This window comes from Pagrus pagrus (genome assembly GCF_965226575.1).
Source record: "Pagrus pagrus genome assembly, chromosome: 16".
In the NCBI taxonomy this organism is placed as follows: Eukaryota; Metazoa; Chordata; class Actinopteri; order Spariformes; family Sparidae; genus Pagrus; species Pagrus pagrus.
The window spans coordinates 17,739,710-17,762,983 of NC_140200.1; the positions used below are offsets into that span (position 1 = coordinate 17,739,710).

Below are 23,274 nucleotides of genomic sequence, written 5' to 3' on the forward strand. Positions count from 1 at the left end.
ATTTTCACCTTAGGAGCTCTTTGAAGGGTTAAGATGCTTTGTGAATGACTTTTTCTTTACAAAACTTCAAACAACCACAGACAAAATAAATCTAAGTTCAATTTACTCAAGTACTGTTTTTCAGATCAATTTTCAGGTACTTGAGTATTTCCACTTTCTGCTACTTTATACTTCCTCTCCATTACATTTATTTGATACATTTAGTTACTTTATAGATTTATATATTTATATATATATTATTGTTTATAGGCTATTACCTGTGATGTGTTTAAAATAAGATAGTGTTGTGGGCGGGACATTGTGTGAGAGGATGCTGCATCAGAGCCAAAGTAGCACAGTTTATTTTATAGGCAATACTGATAATGGAAAAATGCTGAATAATGGCCCGATAATTGACTAGGGCGACAATTAGTTTACCCCTGGTATTAATTAAGTAAATATTCTTTGAAAACTTCATAATTCTAAGAATTTTCTTAGAATTTCATGAGGAGCAGCTCTTAGGTCTATAGGACGCTTTGTGAATACGGCCCCAGACCTTCCCTACCTGACAATTTGCATTTAAATTTAATGAACCCCGTCTATATGCAAAGCGTACTATTTAGCCTCTATACCATGATGTCCATTTGGTTCTGCTGATTAGCCACTCTGCTAATTGTATGACCTCTTTTGTCCCTGCAGACAGCTATGCCACAGTGATGTACAGCATGTTCATTTGTTCTTCAGATCTAAATGCAATGTTCTGGAAAAAAAATCATGTAAGAAAAGCAAGAACGCTCTGCGGTGCAATCAGAGAAGTAATAGAGAACACAATGCACCATTTATTAGCTTTTGCACCTCGAATGCTCTCTCCAGATTCAATTCCCCCTCTACACCTGCTCTCTCAGAGGGCAGAAGGACAGAATAAGTGTTTCCCAAAGAGCATTTTCACTCTTGTAATCTTCTTGAAGAAAAAAAAACCTCTTCCCAGTCACAGGCCACCGTCACACCTGTCAAGATAATCATTCAGAATTACGATGCACTCATTTCTCACCTCTTAAAATCAAATTAAGGTGATTACGTTTTGTGTCTGCGCAGTCTATCAGTGCTTTAGAAGCTCATTTGACATTACCTGGTAATGGACTACAGTCTTCACATTCTGGCCAGACCTACGTGAGAGCGCTGCAGGTTACAAGGTGCAAATTGTGCCAGAAGATGTGACTATGGCTTCTCTCGTCTTTTTGTCATTTGGTTTATGGGCACCTGAGGAGCAATTTGCCCTTAAAATTGGGCTTTTAACCCTCAGTTGTAATGATGGCACATAACGAATGAACATTACTGAGATTTGGAGCCGGTGGTTTCAGAGCCTCGCCTTCTCACTGCCGTGGCACAAAGGAAACTGTCAGTTGAAAGATTTTTTCCTACCCGGTGTGTCTTATTTCTACTGGGATCTGTCTTGATAACCCTTTTGCGGGTCTCAGGCTAACAGCTTCCTTTATTTGTCAGGTCAGTGGCTCAAGAATAAAACTCACATTACCCATTAGTCAGAGTGGGAAGCCTCCCGTATGTATTAGGGTTGTTCCGATAACGATACCAGTATCAGAAATGCCTCCAATACCACCTAAAATGCTGTTAATGCTGTTAGAGGCAAGTATGTGAGTCTACGCACCAATCCGATAATGTATTAGTCCCGAAATCGGACCCTGTTTCTTCCCAGGAAGTTCAACTTAACACGTGTTTGTGTAATTTTAAGCACTTGTCAGAAAACTTACATGTCACTTGTCAGGGAAGTTTCCAGGTCAAACAAGCCAAAAAAAAATGCGTTCAACCTTCATTTACTGTCAACATTGAGGAACAAGACCCCCCTTTTGACAACTCTTAAAACAGAAGAAATAAAAAAAAAGGTTGTTATTGTTGTGCAGTTTTTAAGTCTTAAAACTAATTAAGTCATTTGTATCCCTACCATTCTCCCAATAATACTTGAACTGATGAAGCAGGCAGTTTAGCTCGATTCAGCCTCTAGTAGAGTCATGATTATGCAACTCTGTTTACTTAATAATTTGCCTGCGCACTCCGTCTCTTGCAATATCAAGTACGTGCAGCATTGTTTGTTTTCCGCATCACTTTGCAGCCTGTTTGCTGCCTTGGCTGCAGAATCATAAGCAATTTCCTCCCTGGACTCTTTGCTAATGAGCTCAGAGGAGAGCAGGGGTCAGACTTCGGCTTCACTGTTGTTGACACAGAACTGGTCCAGAGCTCTGTAAGGCACAGTGTGCTGCGTTTACACTGTCACTGTCCCAGTGTCTCCAACAATAGGCTCGGTAGATCAGAACAAGTGCAGCTGCAGGATCTGCTGATATTAAATGGAAGATAAACTGGCTGAGATTTATCTCACCTGCTGTGATTTGAAGAGCTCAAATGCAAAACATTAAATCTCCAAGAAACCTGAACACAATAAAAGACTAAATAGCACCTGGAACGTGTAAAGGGTGATTCATGGAGGGATCACGCTCTTCATTATTTTGTTGTTGTGTTCATCTTCTATTGTTTTGAAGCTACTCATGATGGGTGTATTTATAAAGTATTTTTTATTTGATGGTTACAGTGTAAAGAGAAGAGACTTAAAGGAAGATTAAAAAAAAAAAAAAAGTTCCACTGGAATACAGGTTGTTTTTCTTACATTTTATGTGACTCGTGGTGCTGTAAAATACATAGGTGATTATAAAAAATAGCTTAGCTGATGCAGCCAATCAGCTGACTGATGTTCTGACTCTGAATGGCTCCATATTTTGTTTCATGTCCAATATCTATTATCTGTCAAAGACTAAAATATTTACATTCATAATAACCTTTAGATCAATCATTTGGTCTCTCATCTCTGCTTGTTGTGTCTGACTTTAAATGATTGGCAACACTTAAATGGACTGAATAGCACCAATTAAGGTTTGATTGACAGGGGCTGGGCAGTGATAACAGACCAAGCAGGAAGGTGTGGTTAACTCTGACGTTGTTGGGATACTACTTTTTTCCTGGGGAGGGTCAAGTTCATATAATAAGACAAAAGACGGAACTGAAGGGGTTCCCGTCAAAATAAAAGCACACATTTAACAGGTAATCTCATACTGAGTCTCAGTATACTCTCCAAAGCCATCCTCTGCTGACAGATAAAACCCCCCAAAGGTTTCAGTGTTTTTGAATTGGTGCTTTTTTCAGTTTGCTCATATTCTTCATATTAAATAATGTTGAATTTGATGCCAGTGCTGATGTAAAATTATTTCCACCGGTGGAAAGCAATTTAGCACTTTACTTAAGTAAGTGCTGTACTTAAGTGAAAGGCTGAGATCCTTGTACTTTATATTATACTTCCATTCCAGCCCATATTGGAGGCAAATATTATATATTTTTTACCCCACTACATTTTTTTTATGGCTTTAGTTACTATTTACTTCGTGCATTTAAATTAAATTATTAAAACAAAATGTAAATCAACCAATAGGCTAAATGATTATGTATTACATAGATACAGCTTCCCAGCAGTATACAAAGCAATTCAAATCAACCCTACCTTTACCAGCTGCAGACATTATATGATGTATCGCTAATTACAATTACAGTTTTTATTTGTTTTTACTTTAAGTATGTTTTATTTACAACACTTTTGTACTTTTACTCAACTAAAATGGATTATTGGATCATTATTGATTATTTTTGGACTTTTTTATTGCTACTTTTCCTCAAGTTAAAAGTACTTCTTCCACCACTCATGATTTTTTTTAAAAAAAAGATGAGAAAGACAAAACCCAGCCAGGTGTTCATCCATCCATCCTTTAAACAAACTTTATTCACTAAACACCTTTCAAACAAATCAAAATGCAATTCAAAGTGCTTTACAAGTGATAAAAAAAACATTGTATATAAAAAAAAAATTATTTAGAGACTAATCAAAGACAGCTACATGATATGGGTGGTTAAAATACTAAAAGATGAAGATAAAAAAATACAAATAACAATTAAAATACAACACATAAAAATGGAAACTAATTAAAACAATATCATAAAATATAATAGTAATAATGATAAAGAGAAAAATATTGATAAGATTTAGCTCAAACGTTGAAAAAATATTTAAAAAGACGAATATATGTAATAATATATAATATAAATATATAATATAATAAATAATAACAAAAATGTTGAGGTATATGAAAAGATAGAAATATAAAAAGATAACAAAGCTTGATAAAACATTAATTTGTTCTATAAGATTACAAATCAATTATAAAATAATTAAAATAAGCATAAATATTAAAACTATACAACTAGTAAACACAACATAAAAGCCAGACTGAATAGGGCGGACGTTAGTGGATTTTATTCTGAAGGTACACACCGGATGCTGTAAGCCTCATCCTCTCCGCTTTGACGCCATTTTCCCTGAACGCAGCTGGTTCGGTGGTTTGTCTCCGGGCGGACGGCTGAAGGCGACACACGCGAGTCTTACGTGAACGTCGTGGGACTCCTCGGTGAACTCACTCGCTGCTCGTCCTCTCTGCAGCTCATCACCGCTTCGAGAAACATTTTCATTTCACACTTCAACAGCACAGGACACCGCGGCGGGTCCTCAAACTGTCACAACTTTGTCAGCAACTGGTGTGTCCGGCCGAAGAGGTAGGAATATTAACACGTTTATTCATTAATACAACTTATTAATGTTTTTAATACAGCTGGCAGCGACGCAGAGGAGATATCCAGCTGCCCAAAGATCAGAAATTAAAGCTACGTAGAAGAAGTAGAAGGCCTGTAGCTGTGTGTTTTACTGAAAGTGGTTAACAGGTGAAGGAATAAAGTCCACGAAGAAACCATTAACAAGATGGCGAGATGTTTTAATCCAGTGTTTTCATTGCTAGGAGGCTGTGGGTCATTTAATCATTTCTAGATGTGCAACAAAAAGATGGCAACGACTTAATGTTGAATATGAATGATTTGTGCAGGTAGATAATTAATATTGCTTTTGTATGTGACTATATCTCCAGTACATCTGTACATATATAAGCATATGAATCAATGGCCCTGATTTGTGTCTATTTCTGGCTTTTACATTGAAACAAGCCTCCTTCAGAAAGTACTCATCACTGTGTAAACACGCTGCTGCTATCAGCCAGCTGCTCTGATACAGACCAGCTCACAGCAAGATGTTCATTTTCTCTTGTTTGAACTGTGCACAGTTTAGCTTTTTATCTTCAAAGTGCTCAAGTCAAACAGCTGATTTGGCTGTCATCTGCATTTATTCTGCCAAAACTTAATAATAGGTATATTTTTTTTAAAATAATGCCATCACGATGAACTGATTCTTGTCTTCTTTAATGCAGTCAGAACAAACAACACATGAAGTCGACAAAGAAGTGAGAGTGCAAGAGAAAATAGAGAAATAAATAATAATCAAAATACTGATACTTGTAATTAATCATGCTCGTAATAAACACGCATCCAAATACGCAACAGCTTGACTTCATTTTGATGCAATAAAGTCGTTTGCTTAAAGACGCTTTTACTAAAGAGTTTAGTATTTTCTACGTCAGCTTTTAGTTTCTATTGTACTCTACATAATAGTGCTGTATATTGATTAAGGAGTCATTCATTGAGCTGGATTGGGTGATGACCAGCTGGGCCTGATTTCTCTTCTGGGAATGTATTTATGTGCTCAATTTAAGAATTCAACATTAAAAGTGCGTATCTAGAGCTGCAATGTTGACTGGAATAATTGATGTTGTCAGCTATTAAATGAATCGCCAGCTATTGATGATCGATTGATCGGTTTCAAACTCAAAGTGTCAAAATTCTCTGATTTTAGTTTCTTAAACGTGAATATTTTCTGGTTTTCTTTACTCCTCGGTGACAGTAAACTGAATACCTTTTAGGTTGCGGACAAAACAAGACATTTGAGGATTTCACCTCTGACTTTGGGAAACATTGATCGACATTCTTCACCATTTTATAGACTAAATAATCAACAGATTAATCAACAATGGCAGCCTTTCATGTATCTAAGTTAAAATTTGTCCCAGCTGTCCTCACTCTTTAAATATACATACGTCCAAATATGCAACAACTTGATTTTAATTTAACTTTTATTTTCTTTTTAGAGTCATTTTGATGCATGATGTCATTTGTTTAGAGACCGCTTTCACTGTGGTTATCTTAAAATGTATAGGGAGTTTTAGTACAGTGTACTTTAAACTTTTTATCGTCCTAAAGGTAAGAAAATGAACAGAAATTAACTTAAAAGTGCTATAAACTGGTTTACTTTTCAAGTTGAGGAAGTTTTACTGGGTTGAGTAATGATCTGACATTTCAGGATTTAAGATTAAAAGCATGAGCTGAAGTATTGTAAAGTTCACATCACTCAGTTATTGCCTTCTCAATGAAGTGAGGACGTTTAAGGGGCAGAATTTGTGAGGGAAATAAAAACACTATCACAGAGAAAATTTCCTTTTATTTGCTAGGAACCTTAATTACAGTTATTATTTTTCACAAATGTATCATTTTACTGTGAAGGTTGTAACCTTAAAGAGAGAAAAGCATAAATATTTCTAGACTTCTTTTTGATTACCTAGAGCTCCAGAACGAAACCTTTCCCCAGAAAGACTTAATTATAAGAATTATAGATTGAAGTCATGTACCACTTGTTTTGTAGCATAAAGGGTGACAACTAGTGATTATTTTCATTATCGATTAATCTGATGATTAATTTCACAGTACATTTTTTTAATATTTGGTCTATAAAATCTCTCAAAATTGTGGGAAATGCTCATCATAATTTCTCAGTCCAAAGCGACATCTTCAAATTGCCATAAATGACAAAGAAAAGCAGCAAATCCTCACTGTAAAGAAGCTGGAACCAACAAATGTTTGCCATTGTTGTTTGAAAAACGACTGAAATGATTAATTGAGCGTCAAAACAATAGGCAACTTAATTTTATTTAAGCGGTGGGAGCATATTTTAACTTCAAGGCTGTGACAAAGTGTCAGAGAGATGTTGATTCAATCCTCTGATCATTTTCTAGAACAAATGAATTATTTTCTGTCCGAGGGCAGAAAAAAAATAAGAATCTGAAAGGTATTGAGGAATGAGACCGCTGTAGGTGTAGCCAGTGAACAGGTAAATCAGTCATGTTCAATTTTAAAGTTACATTTTTCTTACTTTCTTTGTTGCAAACAATTCAGTGAGATTTTTCAAATTCTCTGGCACAAACCACCGCTCACATCCCCGCTCATACTCCCTTTCTGTATATAGTAAAGTACGGCTTCTTTCTGCAGAGCTGGTTCACATCCGTTTCCGTCTGATTTTAGGGAGGCAGTGTAGTTTTAGTTTGGGAAAAGGACATGTCCTTGAGCTTTTGTCTAAAAGGCATGCACTTTTGGCTAATGACCAGGAGCAGCTTTTACTTTATTTGGCTTTGACCTTTTGGTTATAGTATTTTTTTGGATGGGATAAATGCTTAACGTTAGCGTTTCTTGTGCATGTGTTTGCCATTTGTGAATAAGGAGGTTCACTGGTGTTTAATCTGCCCTCAAAAAGCCAACACATAGCTACTATGGGAAAGACCAGAATCTGAATTTTGTACCTTTTTTGTTTTGCCATATACAAAGATTATATGACATGTTAACATCTAAAAAAATGACAGACAGACCGGACCTTCATCAAACGGTTGCAATCTGGTTAGGTTTAGGCACTAAAACCAGTTGGTTAGGTTTAGAAGAACATCCATGGTTTGGTTTAAAATCACTACATTACTTCTGTAGCTTTGGTTACAGATGTATATGTTAAGAAGGTAACTTATGTTACGTTATGTGCGTGATGTAACTTAACTAATTAAGTACGCTAAAATAACTTTCTGTTGTCTTCTGCTTTCTCACTGGACACAAACAGCAGTCAATAAAAGTCCTGCACTTGATTAACCCAACCATCCACCTCTGACCTCTTCAATCTTTACTCTTCTCACTTCTCCTCACTTCCTCCTTTGCAGCAGTAATCATTACTACAGCCACTGGAGGTCGCCAACTAACAAGAAATGTTTATATGGCCAACTTTGGTAGTGCCCAATTCGTGTAATAACAACGTCAGGTTTTGGCCCGAAAAGACCTTTCCCCAAAAGTTTATATTGTGAAAGAAGCGTCTCTAAAATGGTGGATACATTTATTTTAAGCATCACAGAAGAGCGGCAAGATTAAATAATTTTATCCCCATTCAAGTTATCCGGGTGCTAAACCGGAAGTTTGCCGGCTCGGTCGGCAGAAGTCTGGGTATTTTTATCGCCGGGAAATTGAGCCATTTTGGCTTCATGCTCCACTGAGCAGCTTTCATAGGAATGAACAGCGTTCCGTCTCCAAGGCTGTGTCCAGATTTTAATGTAAAATCCTTGGTTGTTGATGGATCCTGCAACATGATAAACTAGGCATTTTTGCGTTATTAGACAGGAGAGACCGGTGTCATGGAAGCAAGCCCAAAGAAGCAACTTCCCTTGAGAGACAAGCCCAAAAGCTGCGACCCGCAATTACCAATATTTGTTACTGATATTATATAATAAGTGGACTTGTTAGTGCTGCATATAATCGCACAAAGCAGCTATAAGTGGAAGGCTGAGGACTATAATTTAATTGAATTTAAATAATGTCAATATTAATTTGCTAATCTGGCATCCTTATCCTCTCTTAAATGTATTTTTGCCCTGATTGAGATTTTTCACCCAGAGTCTCTGTATTCCCTGGGAGCAGAGTAACACAACTCACTGAAATCAGAGATGTACAAAAACCTGCCTTATCTGTTGGAAATGTCCCGACTCTGAGCTGTGTTGAACTTGTGCCTTTGTATTTCAATAATGGTTAGAGACCTGGGAGAAGTGCTCGTTGTGGTTGTTGAGTAACGGTTGTTCAGTCCCAACTGTTGTGGCCCTCAGCTGAACCTTCAACCTCAAAACTCCATCTCTGTAAAGAAACCAGGCTTGACTGTATTTGTTGTCTGTGTGAGCTGGTTTCAGAGGCGGCAGGATGAGCAGCGCTGTGGAGGAATTGGGAGGTTTTTTCTCACAAGCTGCCAGCTGGTGGAGACTGTGACAGTGATGAGCTTTGAAGGCAAGGTCAGCGCTTCAAAGGAAACAAAAACTTTATCACATCTGCTTTTTACCCCCAAATAGTAATTAAAGAAGCGAAATCCTGCCATGATCTCCTTTCTTTTCTCTTAAAGTGCCTTGTTTGTTTTAAGAGTCAGTTTACTGGCTGCAGACACAAGGTTATTGGAAACGTAGTGAAACTAAACTGCTCTGACTTTTTAATTCTGTCAGCAACGTACAACCTGCAGATTGTGTACAATCACGCGTGATCAAATTCTCTTGTTTGTTTTCCTTTTATTGCGCATTTGTAATTGAAGTTTTGGTGACGCAGTCTATCACTTTAGGTATTCAATCATCCCCCATGAATCAACGAGAGGCCGATGAGCTGGCAAGCACTCTTTAATTTCCTGGCGATTCATCAGTTTGGATGTCAGGTAGGAACTGATAAACCGAGAGAAGACAGATTTGAAGCCGTCCTCCCAGTGCCAAGACACACTCGGTAGCATCAGCCAGAAGTGGACCGTTTATCAATGTCATTTCGAAGCCGAGCTATTAAATAAACCAAACCGTTGTAACAGCAGAGATAAATTTTGAAACTGTTCATTGTGTGTCTGAAACATCACTGAGTCGATTAACATCCATACTAACTGTGAAACCAGTGGAAGGCTTAATTACAACAGTTTTAGAGCCGAGTGTGAACACATTGCCTAGCATCACTATCACACCAATGGGTAGTTGCTATTCGCATTTAGCATCTTAAGATTTTTCTGTCACTAATGCTAACAATGCTTACAACACAAATTCAACTAAAAACTGCTTGTTTTTCGTCACTTGTGGGCAGCGCAATAAGCTGTCAACTTAACATCGACATATCACCTTTATACAGTTGATTTGGCAGATACAGAGCATCATGTTTGTGTCCACCTGATGAATGTAAAACTCAGTGTTCTTCACTGTTTTAGGAGTGATTTGCTTTTCTTTAGGTGCTTAATTATCCCACTGTGTTAAGGGACATAACTAATGATTATTTTCATTGTGATTTAAACCTGTCGACTGTTTTCTTGATTAATCGAGTAGTTGTTTGTTCTATAAATGTCAGAAAATGGTTAGAAATATCAATCAGGGTTTCCCGAAGCCCAAGTTGACGTCCTCACATGTCCCGTTTTGTCCACAACTCAAAGATACTCAGTTTATATATATATATATATACACATATATATATATTTTTATATTTATATTTATATTTATATATTTATGTATATATATATATACATAACCACACCGATTTAATACATTTCCATAGTAGTTGACAATTGATTTAGTAATTGACAATTAATTGATTAATTGTTGCAGGGCTGAAGGATTTCACCAGTCTGATTTGTTGGGTTCATCAAGACACTCTGGAAACGTGTCTATACACATTGGTGTATTTTTGAAATGTTAAGTTAATTATGTTAAGTTTTTTTATTAAGCCTTTTGAATTTCTGGAGTTAAATTTTTTTCATGTCACACCCAACCCATATTTTTCTCTCTCAATGGTGCGGGCACACATACGCGAATTCAGGTGAATTACCATCGCCTATCAACGGTATTGACTTAATCGTGTTCCCTTCCTTGGTCAACTTTGGTAGAAAGTTAAGATTCTTTGTGCAAATTGTCACCAGTCTTTAATTCTCAGCAGAAAAAGTGGGCTTTTGTGTGACTTGCCTTTGAAAATTGAACGAAAAGCTTAAACTTTAAAATGTCTGTGTTCAGTGTTATTTTGTGCTAAACGCTGTGTTAAATAAAGTTGTTGTCTGAATTTCCCTTGACTGGACAAAGTGATGCTGTAAGTATGTGCACCCTGCTCCGAATTGACCCATCATGTGTCCTCACCTCTTCAATGAAGCAAAGGCTGCTATCAAAAATGCAGACCATGGTCTTTTATTCGAGACACAAAATTGCTATTTATGTTTAAAAAATGTCAACAAACTCTTGTAAGAAGCAGTCAGCTGGTAGCAAAAATATAAAAACTGGAAGGTCGTCGCCAACGAAAGTAATGTTCAGCATGCTTGAAGAGCTCCACTTGTGTTTTCACAGATGTTCGAGTGGTTCATACAGTCACATCTTTATTAGAAATCATAAAAATGAAAATTCACTTTGGCACCTTCCTCAGTATCCTAAATATTTAATGATCACTTGTACTTGTTGCAGCTTTGTGACTTTAATTACTGCCAGTTTTCAGCACTCTTCATTTTACGGCTTAAGCGCAAGACTCCAACTTCTCCTACGGATTATAAACTTTTGTTGGTGTCCCAAACCGCAGCTTCTCTCTGGGCCATTTGGTGAGATTAATGGACCCTTTTCCTTCAGATAAATAATGATTTCCAGGAGGGAGCTTTATGCCAGAAAGGTGGAGGAGACAAAGTGTACCAGCTCTGACTGAAGACTGAGACCTGCCACCCAGAAATGATTAACTCTGAGTCTGTCGTAACAGTAAACTCACATGTCCTTAGACTGAACATCGTTGTGTGTGTCTGTGTGTGTGTCTGTTTATTGATCCACCAGCTGTCTCTGTCAGTGCATTATACACCCACATTTCCCATTTCCTTTAGCCATTTTTTAACACAGTGGAGATATCACCTTGCATGCACTACATTTTAGTTCAACAGGTATCATCATTTAACCAGACACCACACATTCTTTACTCAAGTAGAAGAACGGATACCTGTGTAAAAAAAGACTGGTAAAAGGTGAAGTACTGATAAAACGTCTTTACTCAAGTAAAAGTAAGAAAATACAGGCTCTGAAATGTACTCAAAGTAAAAAGTATCTTTCCATCAGTCTCCTTCCCTGTCTGTTTCCGTCTTGTTACATCTTTTATTTTGTTGCGACCTAGCAATGCCAAAAACAGAAAGAGGAAAACGGGGCAGGAGAATGAAAATGATATAGTGAGCAGCTTTAATACAAGAAAACTCACTCTGTTGGAAGACCAACTCAACGTTCTCGTACTAACTTTTTCCAGAGCTTTTTGACTATCTTCTGCAAATGGACTTGTTACTGGCGTCAAGTGGTCAAACCTAATAATTGGCAGATGCAGCCAAAGTTTGAGAACAAACTCAATGAAGGGCCACTTTGGTAGTAGAAAATCAGTACTAAACCAGTGCTTTTCTCTTCGTCCTCCAGGTGGAAAGGTTTGCCACACATCTGACTCCACATGCTACTACTTAACGATGTGAGACTCATGGCTGGACTGAGACTGAGCACAGAACACCTTCCCTCCTCCGGAGCAGACGGACTGCAGTCCTGTGTGTTCACCGTCCTCTGGATCATTTCACAGCATCGACTCTCGCTGTTTGTCAGGTTGAGCATGTGATTCATCTCAACACTGGCATTTTACTGTGAGCAGAGTTAAATCAAAGTTATTCATCATACCTGGAAAGTACAATGTGGCCTGGTGTGTGTAGGTAGCTCCACTGTTCTTTTATTGTATTGTGAACTTTACACCACGAAAAATGACTCTATCTAAGGCCCATTCTTTGTTGATCATGTGGTAAATCTAGTGGTACCGAGAGTGTCTATGGTTGGGATGGCTGTTGCCTGCTCTCTAGAGAAGGATCAGCCCTTCCTCCAGCTCCAGAAGGTGGACAGTCAAGTAATCCTCTCCCCGGTCCTCAGCTCCCCTATGGAAACAAACCAGCCCATCTGCATCCCCTCCCCTTACACTGACCGTGGCCACGACTTCCCCACCATACCTTTCTACAGTCCAACTAATTTCAGTTATGCCACTCCACCGGGCATTTCAGTGCGCTCCTCCGTCCATCAGGCACTAAGCCCCACCTTAATTTGGCCCAGCCATGGCCATGTGGGGACCCCCTTACCCCTGCACCCCCTCCAGGCTCGACCTCAGCACAGGCAGCCAGTCCAGAGTCCATGGGTGGACCTGTCGCCACTGGACAATGTGTTAACAACCAGGTAAGATTATGCATCACTAATGGTATATTAAAATGTAACATGCAGGACACTTTATCAAACTGATTTGAATGCTGAGGCCAGATCGCTTATCTGAATATTGACTCACACTTACCTGTTAGTAAGAGTGCGAGGACGCGTTCTCAGGAGAGCGAGGAGGGCGAGGTGTCATTAGGCGGGAAGGCGGACCTCCACTACTGTGCTGTGTGTCACGACTACGCCTCCGGCTACCACTACGGCGTCTGGTCGTGTGAGGGGTGTAAGGCCTTCTTCAAGAGGAGCATCCAAAGTGAGAGCCAAAAACATACAGTGTATTTGTGTTTATACAATCACAGGGGTACCAGTGACCAGACTTTCTGAAGTGTTCATGACCATTTTTAGGTCATAGTAGGTATTGCTTTTATGCAAAAATGTCATTTAGTATCTTTTTGAGAGTTTTCGCCTGAACACATAGAGTACACTTTTTTTTTTTAGCCAGGCTTATGCTGCAGGTTTAAGGATATCAGTGTAGATCAGTCCACCACTTTGGTCTGGACTAAAATATATCTACAATTATCTAATGGTTTAATTAGCAAATGGTGGAATGCTAAACTAAGATGGTAAATGATGGTGGACATATACCTGCTAAAAGGTAACATTGTCGCGGTGAAGATGTAAGCATGTAGCTAAAAGGGATGCATTTGTCTATAAGTACAGCTTCACAGAGATTTTAGCATGGCTGTAGATGTTTTTTTATCTTGAACTTGGATGGAAAATGTTGAACCATCCATGCATGTACTCTTCTCACTGACCTTCTTGATTTTAACACTGTCACACCTCATCACAGTAGCTTGTAAACCATTTATGAGCTTCTACAAGACTGAATCACATCACATTTGGAGTTGTCATTCTGAAACACTTTCCTGACATCTGAACTGTAGTATCTGCACTCACTGACTGAACATGCTAGTATAACTGAAGATTTGAAGTTCAATAAAAAACTTAAAATGATCCCAAAAGAAAAAAAACACAGGCTTATCATTAGCATCTTTTAGCAGGTGCTCATTTTGCAGTGAGACGGTGCTAAGCTCTTGTGGAATTAGCAGAAATATGCCTGTTAATCTACAAGTCTGTTGGGAAGCTTTTTAATTATTTGTCATCTCATTTTGTCATTTTTTCCCTTTGTTTCTGTCTTTCTTTCTTTCTTTCTTTCTTTCAGGACACAACGACTACATCTGCCCAGCAACCAATCAGTGCACTATAGACAAGAACCGCCGTAAGAGCTGCCAGGCGTGTCGCCTTCACAAATGCTACTACGTTGGCATGACCAAGTGTGGTCAGTATCCTATCCAGATGTTTCTGTAATCTAACCAGCAGCTGTTTGATATTTGTTCAATTTCACCTGTCATGATAATTCAGGCAACCCCTGGGGTTTTGTTTGTTCAAGAATTTCCCTTCCTTTTCATATGCAGAGAAAAAAGATCACACTCCAGGACAACAGCCAGGGAATGTTGATGTTCCTTTTTCTCGTAAAATTAATCTGTTCAACAGCTGTATTAAGTGGAGAAGAAAGCAAAACACTCTGTAAACCAACTGTACACTGTTTGCCAATTCCTACACACAGTAAAAAAGCCAGATATTTCCCTCAGGAGTTGATGGAGACCACAGACAGAGTTAGAAGAAGAGTAAATATTAGACCTACATTCATCAGGTGGTCAGAAAAATAAATGCTCCATATCTGCTGGATGTATAAATAAGACAGTGTTTGCCTGTTAGTTCTTCAGAGAGGTTGATATGTCAGGGCTGTATTTTATGTCTTGCTGTCTTTTTCTCAGGAATGCGAAAGGAACGTGGAAACTTCAGGAACCCCCAGATGAGGCGAGTGACCCGCCTGTCCTCACAGGGCAGAACTAACGGGCCAAGCGTGTTAAATGGGCCAGCAGTGGGTTCGTTAAACCCACCCCCACCTCCCACACTGACTTCAAAGCAGCTGATTGAGCAGATAATGGAGGCAGAGCCCCCAGAGATCTACCTCATGAAGGACATGAGGCGGCCGCTGACTGAAGCAAACATCATGATGTCGCTCACCAACCTGGCCGATAAGGAGCTGGTTCACATGATCACCTGGGCCAAGAAGATTCCAGGTGTGTGTCGGGGTATACTTCCTGGAGTATTTAGTAGTATTTAGCAAATAGTTTTTGCAAATAGTGTTTCTATCTGCTCCCACTTATATCGCTAACCTAGGCTAATCATGCCTTAGCGCTAGCGCCATTAACGCACAGATGCAAGAGTGGTGTCAATCTTTTCCTCTAATTCTCAGTGAGAAAAAGGGGATAAAAATACTTTTCAATTTCAAACTACTCTTTTAAGAGTTTGTTTTGATGATTAAATTCCAGTCACAGAGTTGAGCTTTTGACTTTAGACACATAACAAAAAACCCCCCTGGAATTGTAAACATTACTCAGGCTTCAGGAGGTGGGCACTAATTGAGGCTTGACCTCGCTCCACTCCCGCTTCTTGGACACGGACCGTGTCTTTGTTATCCCCTGAACCAGAGTTCTGGTTAGAGCTGCTGTAAATCGCCTCTGTATCATATTGCCTGTTGTTAAACGGGCCTCCAATGGTTGCAGACACCATGCTTGGTCACAGGTAGCTATGTCCACTGGGAGGCTGCTTAGCCAAGTTCTGTTGACTGTTCGTTCCCAGCTCCGTTTTGAGGCCCACTCTGGTGCTGCTCCTTGCCTGCATTCCCTGTTGGGTCCCTGCTGATGAACCTGGCTTGACAACCTCCTCCTGTCCTTCCAAAGCTCCTGAGTTAGCTCTTATCATGAACTCATGAACAAATAGGCCTATTGATAAGTCCAGGGTAAAAAGCTAAATACATTTTATTGGTTTTACTTGAATATTACACAGAACAGCTTTAACAACAACATAAAAATGCTTTAATTGTACCCTGAGTTAGATATCTGAATATTAGTATGCCTCTCATCTTTTTAAAACATCCCTGCAGAGCCGCTCAGTCATCTGAGCAACTGAGTTAATGACCGGCCAGACACAGTAATTGTTCCTGCTTTATTTACCATGTGAGTCCAGTCCTACAAAACTGAGTCGCAATGTTTTTGGAACTGGAGGTGGACAATGAACTGTGATAGACTTTTAATTACAGTGTGTTTTTGTTTATTAGACACGCTGGCGCTGATTGATTCAGACTGCTTCCCTGCACAATATGAAAGTTGTGAACTAATGGAACGGAAATGAAATGAACTGAACTGAATTCCCCTCGTTGTACAGTGTAGCTGCTATGACACAGAAACCTTTTACCTCAACCTAAAGTGACATGTTTGAGTATTATTGACAGGCAGAGTCACTCATTGCCTGGCTGAGATCAGATAACGGCACAGGCTGTTCTTGACATTGGATATGTGACCAAAAAATTAATGTTGTAACCGTCATTTCATGCCCTGATGCATGAAATTCTGGATAAATGTTTGGATTTGGTTTGCAATTAACATCACAAAGTTGACAAATATATGTCAACTATTGATCACAAACTGGATTTGGGATTTTGTCTTAGAACCTATTTGTTTTTTTCTCTTAGGGTTTTTAGAGCTCGGCCTCTTGGACCAGGTGCACCTGTTGGAGTGCTGCTGGCTGGAGGTGCTGATGATCGGACTGATGTGGAGGTCAGTGGACCATCCAGGGAAACTTATCTTCTCCCCTGACCTCAGCCTGAGCAGGTACCATCGCCGAGAACTCACATCCCCACTTCACAAGCTTTAATAAAGGACAGTTTGCTATTATTAATGTGGATGTTCCACCACCTGTTTTTATATACGTTTTCAATTTATTTACATTCTGTAATTATCTTTTTATGGTTATGCACCAGCTGTAGCTGGAGGCAGTATGTTTTCAGGTTGTCCGTCCATCTGTCCCATTCTTGTGAATGCAATATTTCATGAGGGAATTTCTTCGAATGTGGCAAAAATGGTGATAAAAGTTGGTGGTCAAAAGTAATTGACCTCAAGTCCATCCCATTCTCATGAATGCCATATCTCCGAAACATCAGGAGGGAATTTCCTCAAATTTGGGACAAAATATTTGGCTGTTATTGAGCTTCAGGTGATTGTTGTTGCACAGTCTGACAAAGCTCTCTATCAGTCCTCTATCCTCCCCTGTTAAAATAGTCTATAAGTGAAGACAGTGTGTTTCTTACTGGAATTATTCGCTTGTAATGTATATGTCAGTCGAGTGATAGCTTTGATTTCAACAAGGAGTACATTTAATAGCTTTTATGAAATTCCTTCAACCTTAAAGTTTCACTAAATGGGCTATATTATCGAATCAATTTTATTTATACAGCCCAAAATCACAATTACATTGCCTCAGTGGGCTTTGCAATCTGTACAGTGAACGACATCCTCCGTCCTTAGACCCTCGATTCGAGTGAGGGAAAACTTGCCATGTTGAGAAAAAAAACCCTTTTAACAGGAAAATGAAACCTCGATGGAAGAAACCTCAAAGAGCCACAGAGGAGGGATCCCTCTCCCAAGACAGACAGACATGCAATAGATGTCGCATGTACAGAACAGAACAACAAGCATTGATAGAATATCAGATACAAATTATAATATATGTAAAGTGTGTGGATCCAGGAGACGACTGAGCAGGCCGAGGCATCGCCAAGTGGTGCCCGAGCCACACAATCTCCTCTCCACCATGGTGACCTGGAAGAGGGCAGGCCACACAAGATAATTAGCAGTAAAACAGAGAAGATCAGAGTGAAGAGGCATCACATTCTACAGAAGTACAGACAAAAGGAGATCGATTTGTTTTATGCGTTATGACTCAGGACAGACAAGGATGTAAACTACAGCTTGAATGAGTGCGGAGGTACACAAATCTAGAATACAGTTGTTTTCATTGTTAGTGGCAGAGTCCTCCATTCCTGTCCTGTCCAGTCCTCTGTCTTCCTGTTACCTGTCACCCTTCAGCTGTACCATCAGATAAAGCCATGTTGGTGTTGGTTGTACTGTGCCCTGGCCTCCATTTATGTACAGTATGAAGAACTAAAATAAAAGACCATTATCCATCCCACATTCAGTGAACGGCCCACCGCAATCTCATTCTGATCGTGCTGGTAATGAATAACAAAATTTGAGTGTCATTTCTTTTCGTCTTGTTCAGAAACATTTTGCACCGGCAGAATATTTAATATCGTAAACTATATCTTACTTTTTTTTTTTTTTTTTACTTTATTGTAGCATTTTTTGATTTTGTTTGTTTATACAAATGTGGATGTATTCAACGTGCTGTCTGTTTTAATTCATGAGAAACTGATTTGTGTACGTGCAAATTGGTATCTCCTCCACAGTCTCTCACACGTCCCTCTGCGCTCACATGTGGTAACGAGAGAAAATCTACTGTTGCTCACCTGCTTCAAAAGCTAGAACAAAGCTTCCTGTTCTTTCAATAAGTACAGTACATTGTACGAAACAAAATTCCTTTGTGGTGTCCTTCGTGATTATAGCTCGGAAACAGTGCAGAGCGTGGTGCAGTGCATGAGTCATAGGAAGTTTATTCTTCATGTGGTGGAAGATGCTTCCACATAACAACAACAACCACGCTTAACACCTAATTGGAAGCAAGTGACAATCTTGCATTCAGCAGTCAGCATCAGTCAGCAAACTTACTTACAGTATCAAAAGTAAAGTCTGATTATATTATTGTATTATCAGATTGTGATTATTAATGCACCTTATCGGTACTTAAATGTTGTTGGGCAGGGTGGAGCAAATCAAACAATACTTTGAGTAAATGGAGATAAAACCACAGGAATCTTTTGTGCAGTTCTTCGGTTAAACCTGCAGTATCAGAAAAAGTCCATCCAGTGTTATGGTATTCGTGTCCTAAACAAGTGCTCTGTCATTGCCATCTTTTGCATCTTTGTCGGGTTTAAGTCCATGAAACATTTTTGCCAAAAGTCATGATTTCTCCCTAATTTTGAAACAATGTGTGCTGTGTTTGTGTCTTTGTACGGCAGAGAAGAGGGGAGCTGTGTCCAGGGCTTCTTGGAGATCTTTGATATGCTGATAGCCGCCACATCCAGGGTGAGAGAGCTCAAGCTCCAGAGGGAGGAGTACGTCTGCCTCAAGGCCATGATCCTCCTCAACTCCAGTGAGTGAACATGTTTGTGTGGGTGTGTGTGTGTGATGCTGCAGTACATGAAACCATAGGTGTTATCGGTGTGTAATCCTGTCTGTGTGTGATGCACTGGGTTGGCAAGGGGACGGAGTATCTGAGTTAGCAGTGAATACCCTGATGGGAACACCGTGTACAGCTCGACTGTCATTGGTTGTGCTGACTGCTCGCAGTAACAGGCAGTACCTGTCTGAAGATGAACAGGGCCAGAGCAGCGACACCGTTGAGTAATTAATGTCTGAATAATGTCTCTGTTTTCCTCCACCAGCACGGTCAAACTCGGATCATGTTTTTAGCTCCGTCTCTTCCATCCCTACATTTTCTTTTCAAACCTTTTATAGAAGTAAGAGCTGTTTGTGTCATTTTGGTGATCCATTTGCTTGTCTTGACTGCTGTGTTTGGAACGTTTCAGGGCGTCAATGATTCTGGAGAAAAATAGTTTATTGTTGAGTCTCGTTCCCTGGTTATCAAATACCGTCCCTTTGGGTTCGTGGCTCCATGTTCATTTTGGTTTTGGCTGCTGGCATCATAACTGTGTTGCTTGGAGCTGCTCGCCAGAAGCATCACAAGTAGTTGTGTCATGTAATTATCACCTTCTTCATATTATGTACTGCTTTTGTGTCCATATGGGTCCGTTTTCCACATTTTACCATTCAAGATGAATATTTTAAGAAACGGCTACAATTCTCTATGGTCACGTCATGTTTAATTTTTGTTTATTTTCCAGTTTTGGTTGGTGAAATTACTAAATGCGCTAGCTTAAATAGCAAGCGTATGCTAGTGGTTATGTTAATAAAGGAGAGCTTGTACACCAGAATTGTTTGGAAGATTTTTTTTTGTAAATTTATGTTTCGAAAAACTGTTTGAAGGTAGTTTGTTAATTCTTAGAGCTACCAGTGTGTCCCTGGGGTCTCCATCCTCACAATCATCTCTTAAATAATGACTAATAAATAATAAATAATGACAAATATAGCAACTAATCGGGACAAAAGTAACCAGAGATGAAAATGCGCAATAGCTCCAGTCACACTAGAATTGTCATTTTCACTGAAGGCATAAATGACCTGTTTGTTAACTGTTTCTGTGTCTGTGTGTTACCAGATATGTGCCTCAGCTCCTCAGAGGGCAGCGAGGAGCCGCAGAGCCGCTCCAAGCTGCTGTGTCTCCTGGACGCTGTCACGGACGCTCTGGTGTGGGCCATCGCCAAAACCGGCCTCACTTTCCGCCAACAGTACACCCGCCTCGCCCACCTGCTCATGCTGCTCTCGCACATCCGCCACGTCAGGTAAAAGGACCCCGTATCAAATGTTGAGATGTAATATCTCTAATTTATGTATTCATGTCATGTTCCTTTAAAAATGACCTGCCTTGATGACTTCTTTCTTTCAAATGTTCAGTAACAAAGGCATGGACCACCTCCACTGCATGAAAATGAAGAACATGGTGCCTTTGTATGACCTGCTGCTGGAGATGTTGGACGCCCATATCATGCACAGCTCCCGCCTGCCTCGCCAGTCGCCCCAGCAGGAGACCGGGGACCAGAGCGAGGCTCCTGCTTGGTCACACAGCCCCGGTGCCTCCGGCCCCTCGAACACCTGGACTCCCGGCAGCACCGGAGGCAGAGGTGAACTGCAGTAGTCGGATCACAATTCAGATGCAATGACTTTTCACGCTTTACACAAGACTAGTTCACGAGAGGTTTTACGGGAACATCCTGCCGAGCGCTGATTTCTGTGAAGTCTCACTTTGACACACTGTGCACTAACTCTAGTGAAGATTTCACTCTGCAGACAGACCAAACTAGCAGTATTCATTGCCTTACCACCACATATTAAAAAGCCAGAGTGGAACAGGAACACGACGAGGTTGCTGTCATTATTTGGCCAGTAGCACCAGCACATGCACCAGTTCATGTAATATTTCATATCGGATAATGAACCACTTCATGTGCTAAGGTGAGACATTTTCATCACATTCATTCATTATTTCAGACTTTAACAGACCTTGAGATGTTGTTACAGAGAGATTAAAGCTATATTAATATAGGCAGTATGTCAAGACAGTGAGGTAGTGTCTTTTCTAATCATTTAATCAGATTTCATGCAGTCAAAAATTCCCCATAGTCCATGTCTGACATTATTCTGGAGGTCCAACAGAGAATCCTGTGTGTAAATAATGACTGAAGAGAACCAGGCTATCAAGAAAAGACAAAAATAAGCCCTGATTTAGCTTTGCTATACATACAATCTGGCTATATGAGGATATATATACAAGATTTCAGGGCTTTCGGATGCTGCGACTTCATCAGAAGAGCTGTATGGAGCCATTTTATGTTGTTAAAACAAGTCTTCATCTGCATCAGTTGTTCAGGAGAATGCTGCGACGCTGTTTTGCTGTGAAGTAACAGGAATGTTTTGTGGACTTTGAAACGTCACACGTCTTTCCATTGGCATGGATATTTTGGCTGTACAAGATTTTTGCATGAACATGATGAACCACCTCAGGTATCTCATTTTACCGATAAAAGGGTTCAGGTTTGAAATTCAAAGTGTTTTATAGTTTTATATTTTAAAGGAACAGTTTGATATTCAGGCTTTCTTGTCAAGAGTTGGATGAGAAGATTGATACAACTGTCACATCTGTATGTTAAATATGTAGCTGGCTAACTTAGTTTAACAAAGAGAGTGAAAACAACTAAAGATCTCAGCTGCAGTGTTTATTTACCGTAAAGACAAGAGTGGTTCCAATCTTCTGAACTAACCCTCGGCAAGAAAAGTAAAAACTTTCTAACTTAAAATGTTTGACCATCCCCTTAATACGAAGTTACCGTGATATAAGACTGTATCCATGGCTCATCATCAGGAGAGATAGGTGCCCTGAGATGAAAGAGTTAAATTTGAACAACAGCTGGGAGCTGAGGTTGCTAAATACAAACAACACTGTTGTTTATCTTGGTTAAATTGAAACAAAGGTCATTTTTTTACTGTTCAGTACAGTAGAAGAGACCTATTTATTTTTGAAAATGGACAGAAAACCTCAGTAAGGCCACTGAAAGATTGAAAAGTAACAGGAAACTGGTTGCTAGCAGAACAAAGGCTAGACTGAAGTAGTTTTTTTTCCAGGAAGTGTTTGTTTTTGTTTGTTTTTTTAAATTGTAGCATACAACTATCAAAACAGGATTTGATCCATTTTTTCCTGGATGTTTCCATTCAGAAATTAGAACCGAAATAAACTGTCTGAATTGTATTGAGACAGCTAACTGTAATTTTAATCGCATCGCCGCAGACCTCCCGTTGACCACTAGAGGGCGATTCACAGCACAGCATCACAGAGCCAGATTACTCATCACTGTTCCTTCTTAGCTTTACACATCTCTCTTGTTTCCTGTGAAGAATCATAACCACTAAAGCTCTTAAGACAAAATTGCACTCATACAGTATCTGTCAAGTTTTGCTTAAAGAACAGGGAAATTATTTTTGTATCTTAAAAGTCGCCAAAAGTAGCCAATGTCTGTGTGCACGGTTGAGATGCAGCTTCGACAATCAGGATCACCGCAAGAAGGGCGCCTGATATGAAAATATGCAGACTTTGAAAACGTACCCCATGGACTCTTTATCACCATCACTGCAAACTGCACTGTCGCTGTGTACATGTACTGAGATTGTACTTCATGTTCCCAAAAAAATATCTATCATGATGCACCTGGTTAATTTCTGGTGATCACTTTTAACAATGATGTGTAAACAGGTGAACTGCTGGTCATTGTCATTCATCGTCCACCTTTCAAGTCATCAAAGACAGAAGGCAACTGTGGACATCCAGTTTGCACATGATCATTTGTTTTTGTCATGTTTTTATACATTTATCCGTTCTTTCTGGTTTTCACCCTGAAATAAAGCAAACTTATTGTACAGATGATACAGTGACATTCTTCACTTGCCTATCAATCCTTTACCTAAATGATTTTAGCAGAAGCAAAACGTGATGGAGTCATAAACAAAAGTGTGAGCTTCCAGTAAGTTCAGTGAGGAACGAGTCGTGTTTCCATCTAATTGTCGAG

At 39.5% G+C, this 23,274-nt stretch overlaps 1 protein-coding gene across 3 annotated transcripts; it reads left to right on the forward strand.

Moving 5' to 3' along the window:
* The first annotated feature begins 4,404 nt into the window (after nt 1–4,404).
* esr2a (estrogen receptor 2a) lies at nt 4,405–23,130 on the forward strand. 3 transcript variants are annotated; one of them, XM_084376693.1, is made up of 10 exons: nt 4,405–4,644; nt 12,252–12,528; nt 12,629–13,040; nt 13,160–13,326; nt 14,236–14,352; nt 14,852–15,160; nt 16,615–16,753; nt 19,057–19,190; nt 20,316–20,499; nt 20,612–23,130. In XM_084376693.1, exons 2-10 carry the CDS (start codon nt 12,513–12,515, stop codon nt 20,850–20,852), a joined length of 1,719 nt encoding a protein of 572 aa, XP_084232819.1. In that variant the 5' UTR covers nt 4,405–4,644; nt 12,252–12,512; the 3' UTR covers nt 20,853–23,130. The 3 variants fall into 3 exon arrangements, with proteins under 3 accessions (XP_084232819.1, XP_084232820.1, XP_084232821.1); XM_084376694.1 differs by having other exon boundaries at nt 12,252–12,466; XM_084376695.1 differs by having other exon boundaries at nt 12,252–12,428.
* The last annotated feature ends 144 nt before the right edge of the window (nt 23,131–23,274 follow it).

What these genes read in the sequence shown, in the direction of transcription:
- esr2a (XM_084376693.1), top strand. An exon ending in CCTGACCTCAGCCTGAGCAG is followed by an intron (nt 16,754 to 19,056) that starts GTACCATCGCCG and finishes TTTGTACGGCAG; the next exon opens with AGAAGAGGGGAGCTGTGTCC. An exon ending in TCGCACATCCGCCACGTCAG is followed by an intron (nt 20,500 to 20,611) that starts GTAAAAGGACCC and finishes TCAAATGTTCAG; the next exon opens with TAACAAAGGCATGGACCACC.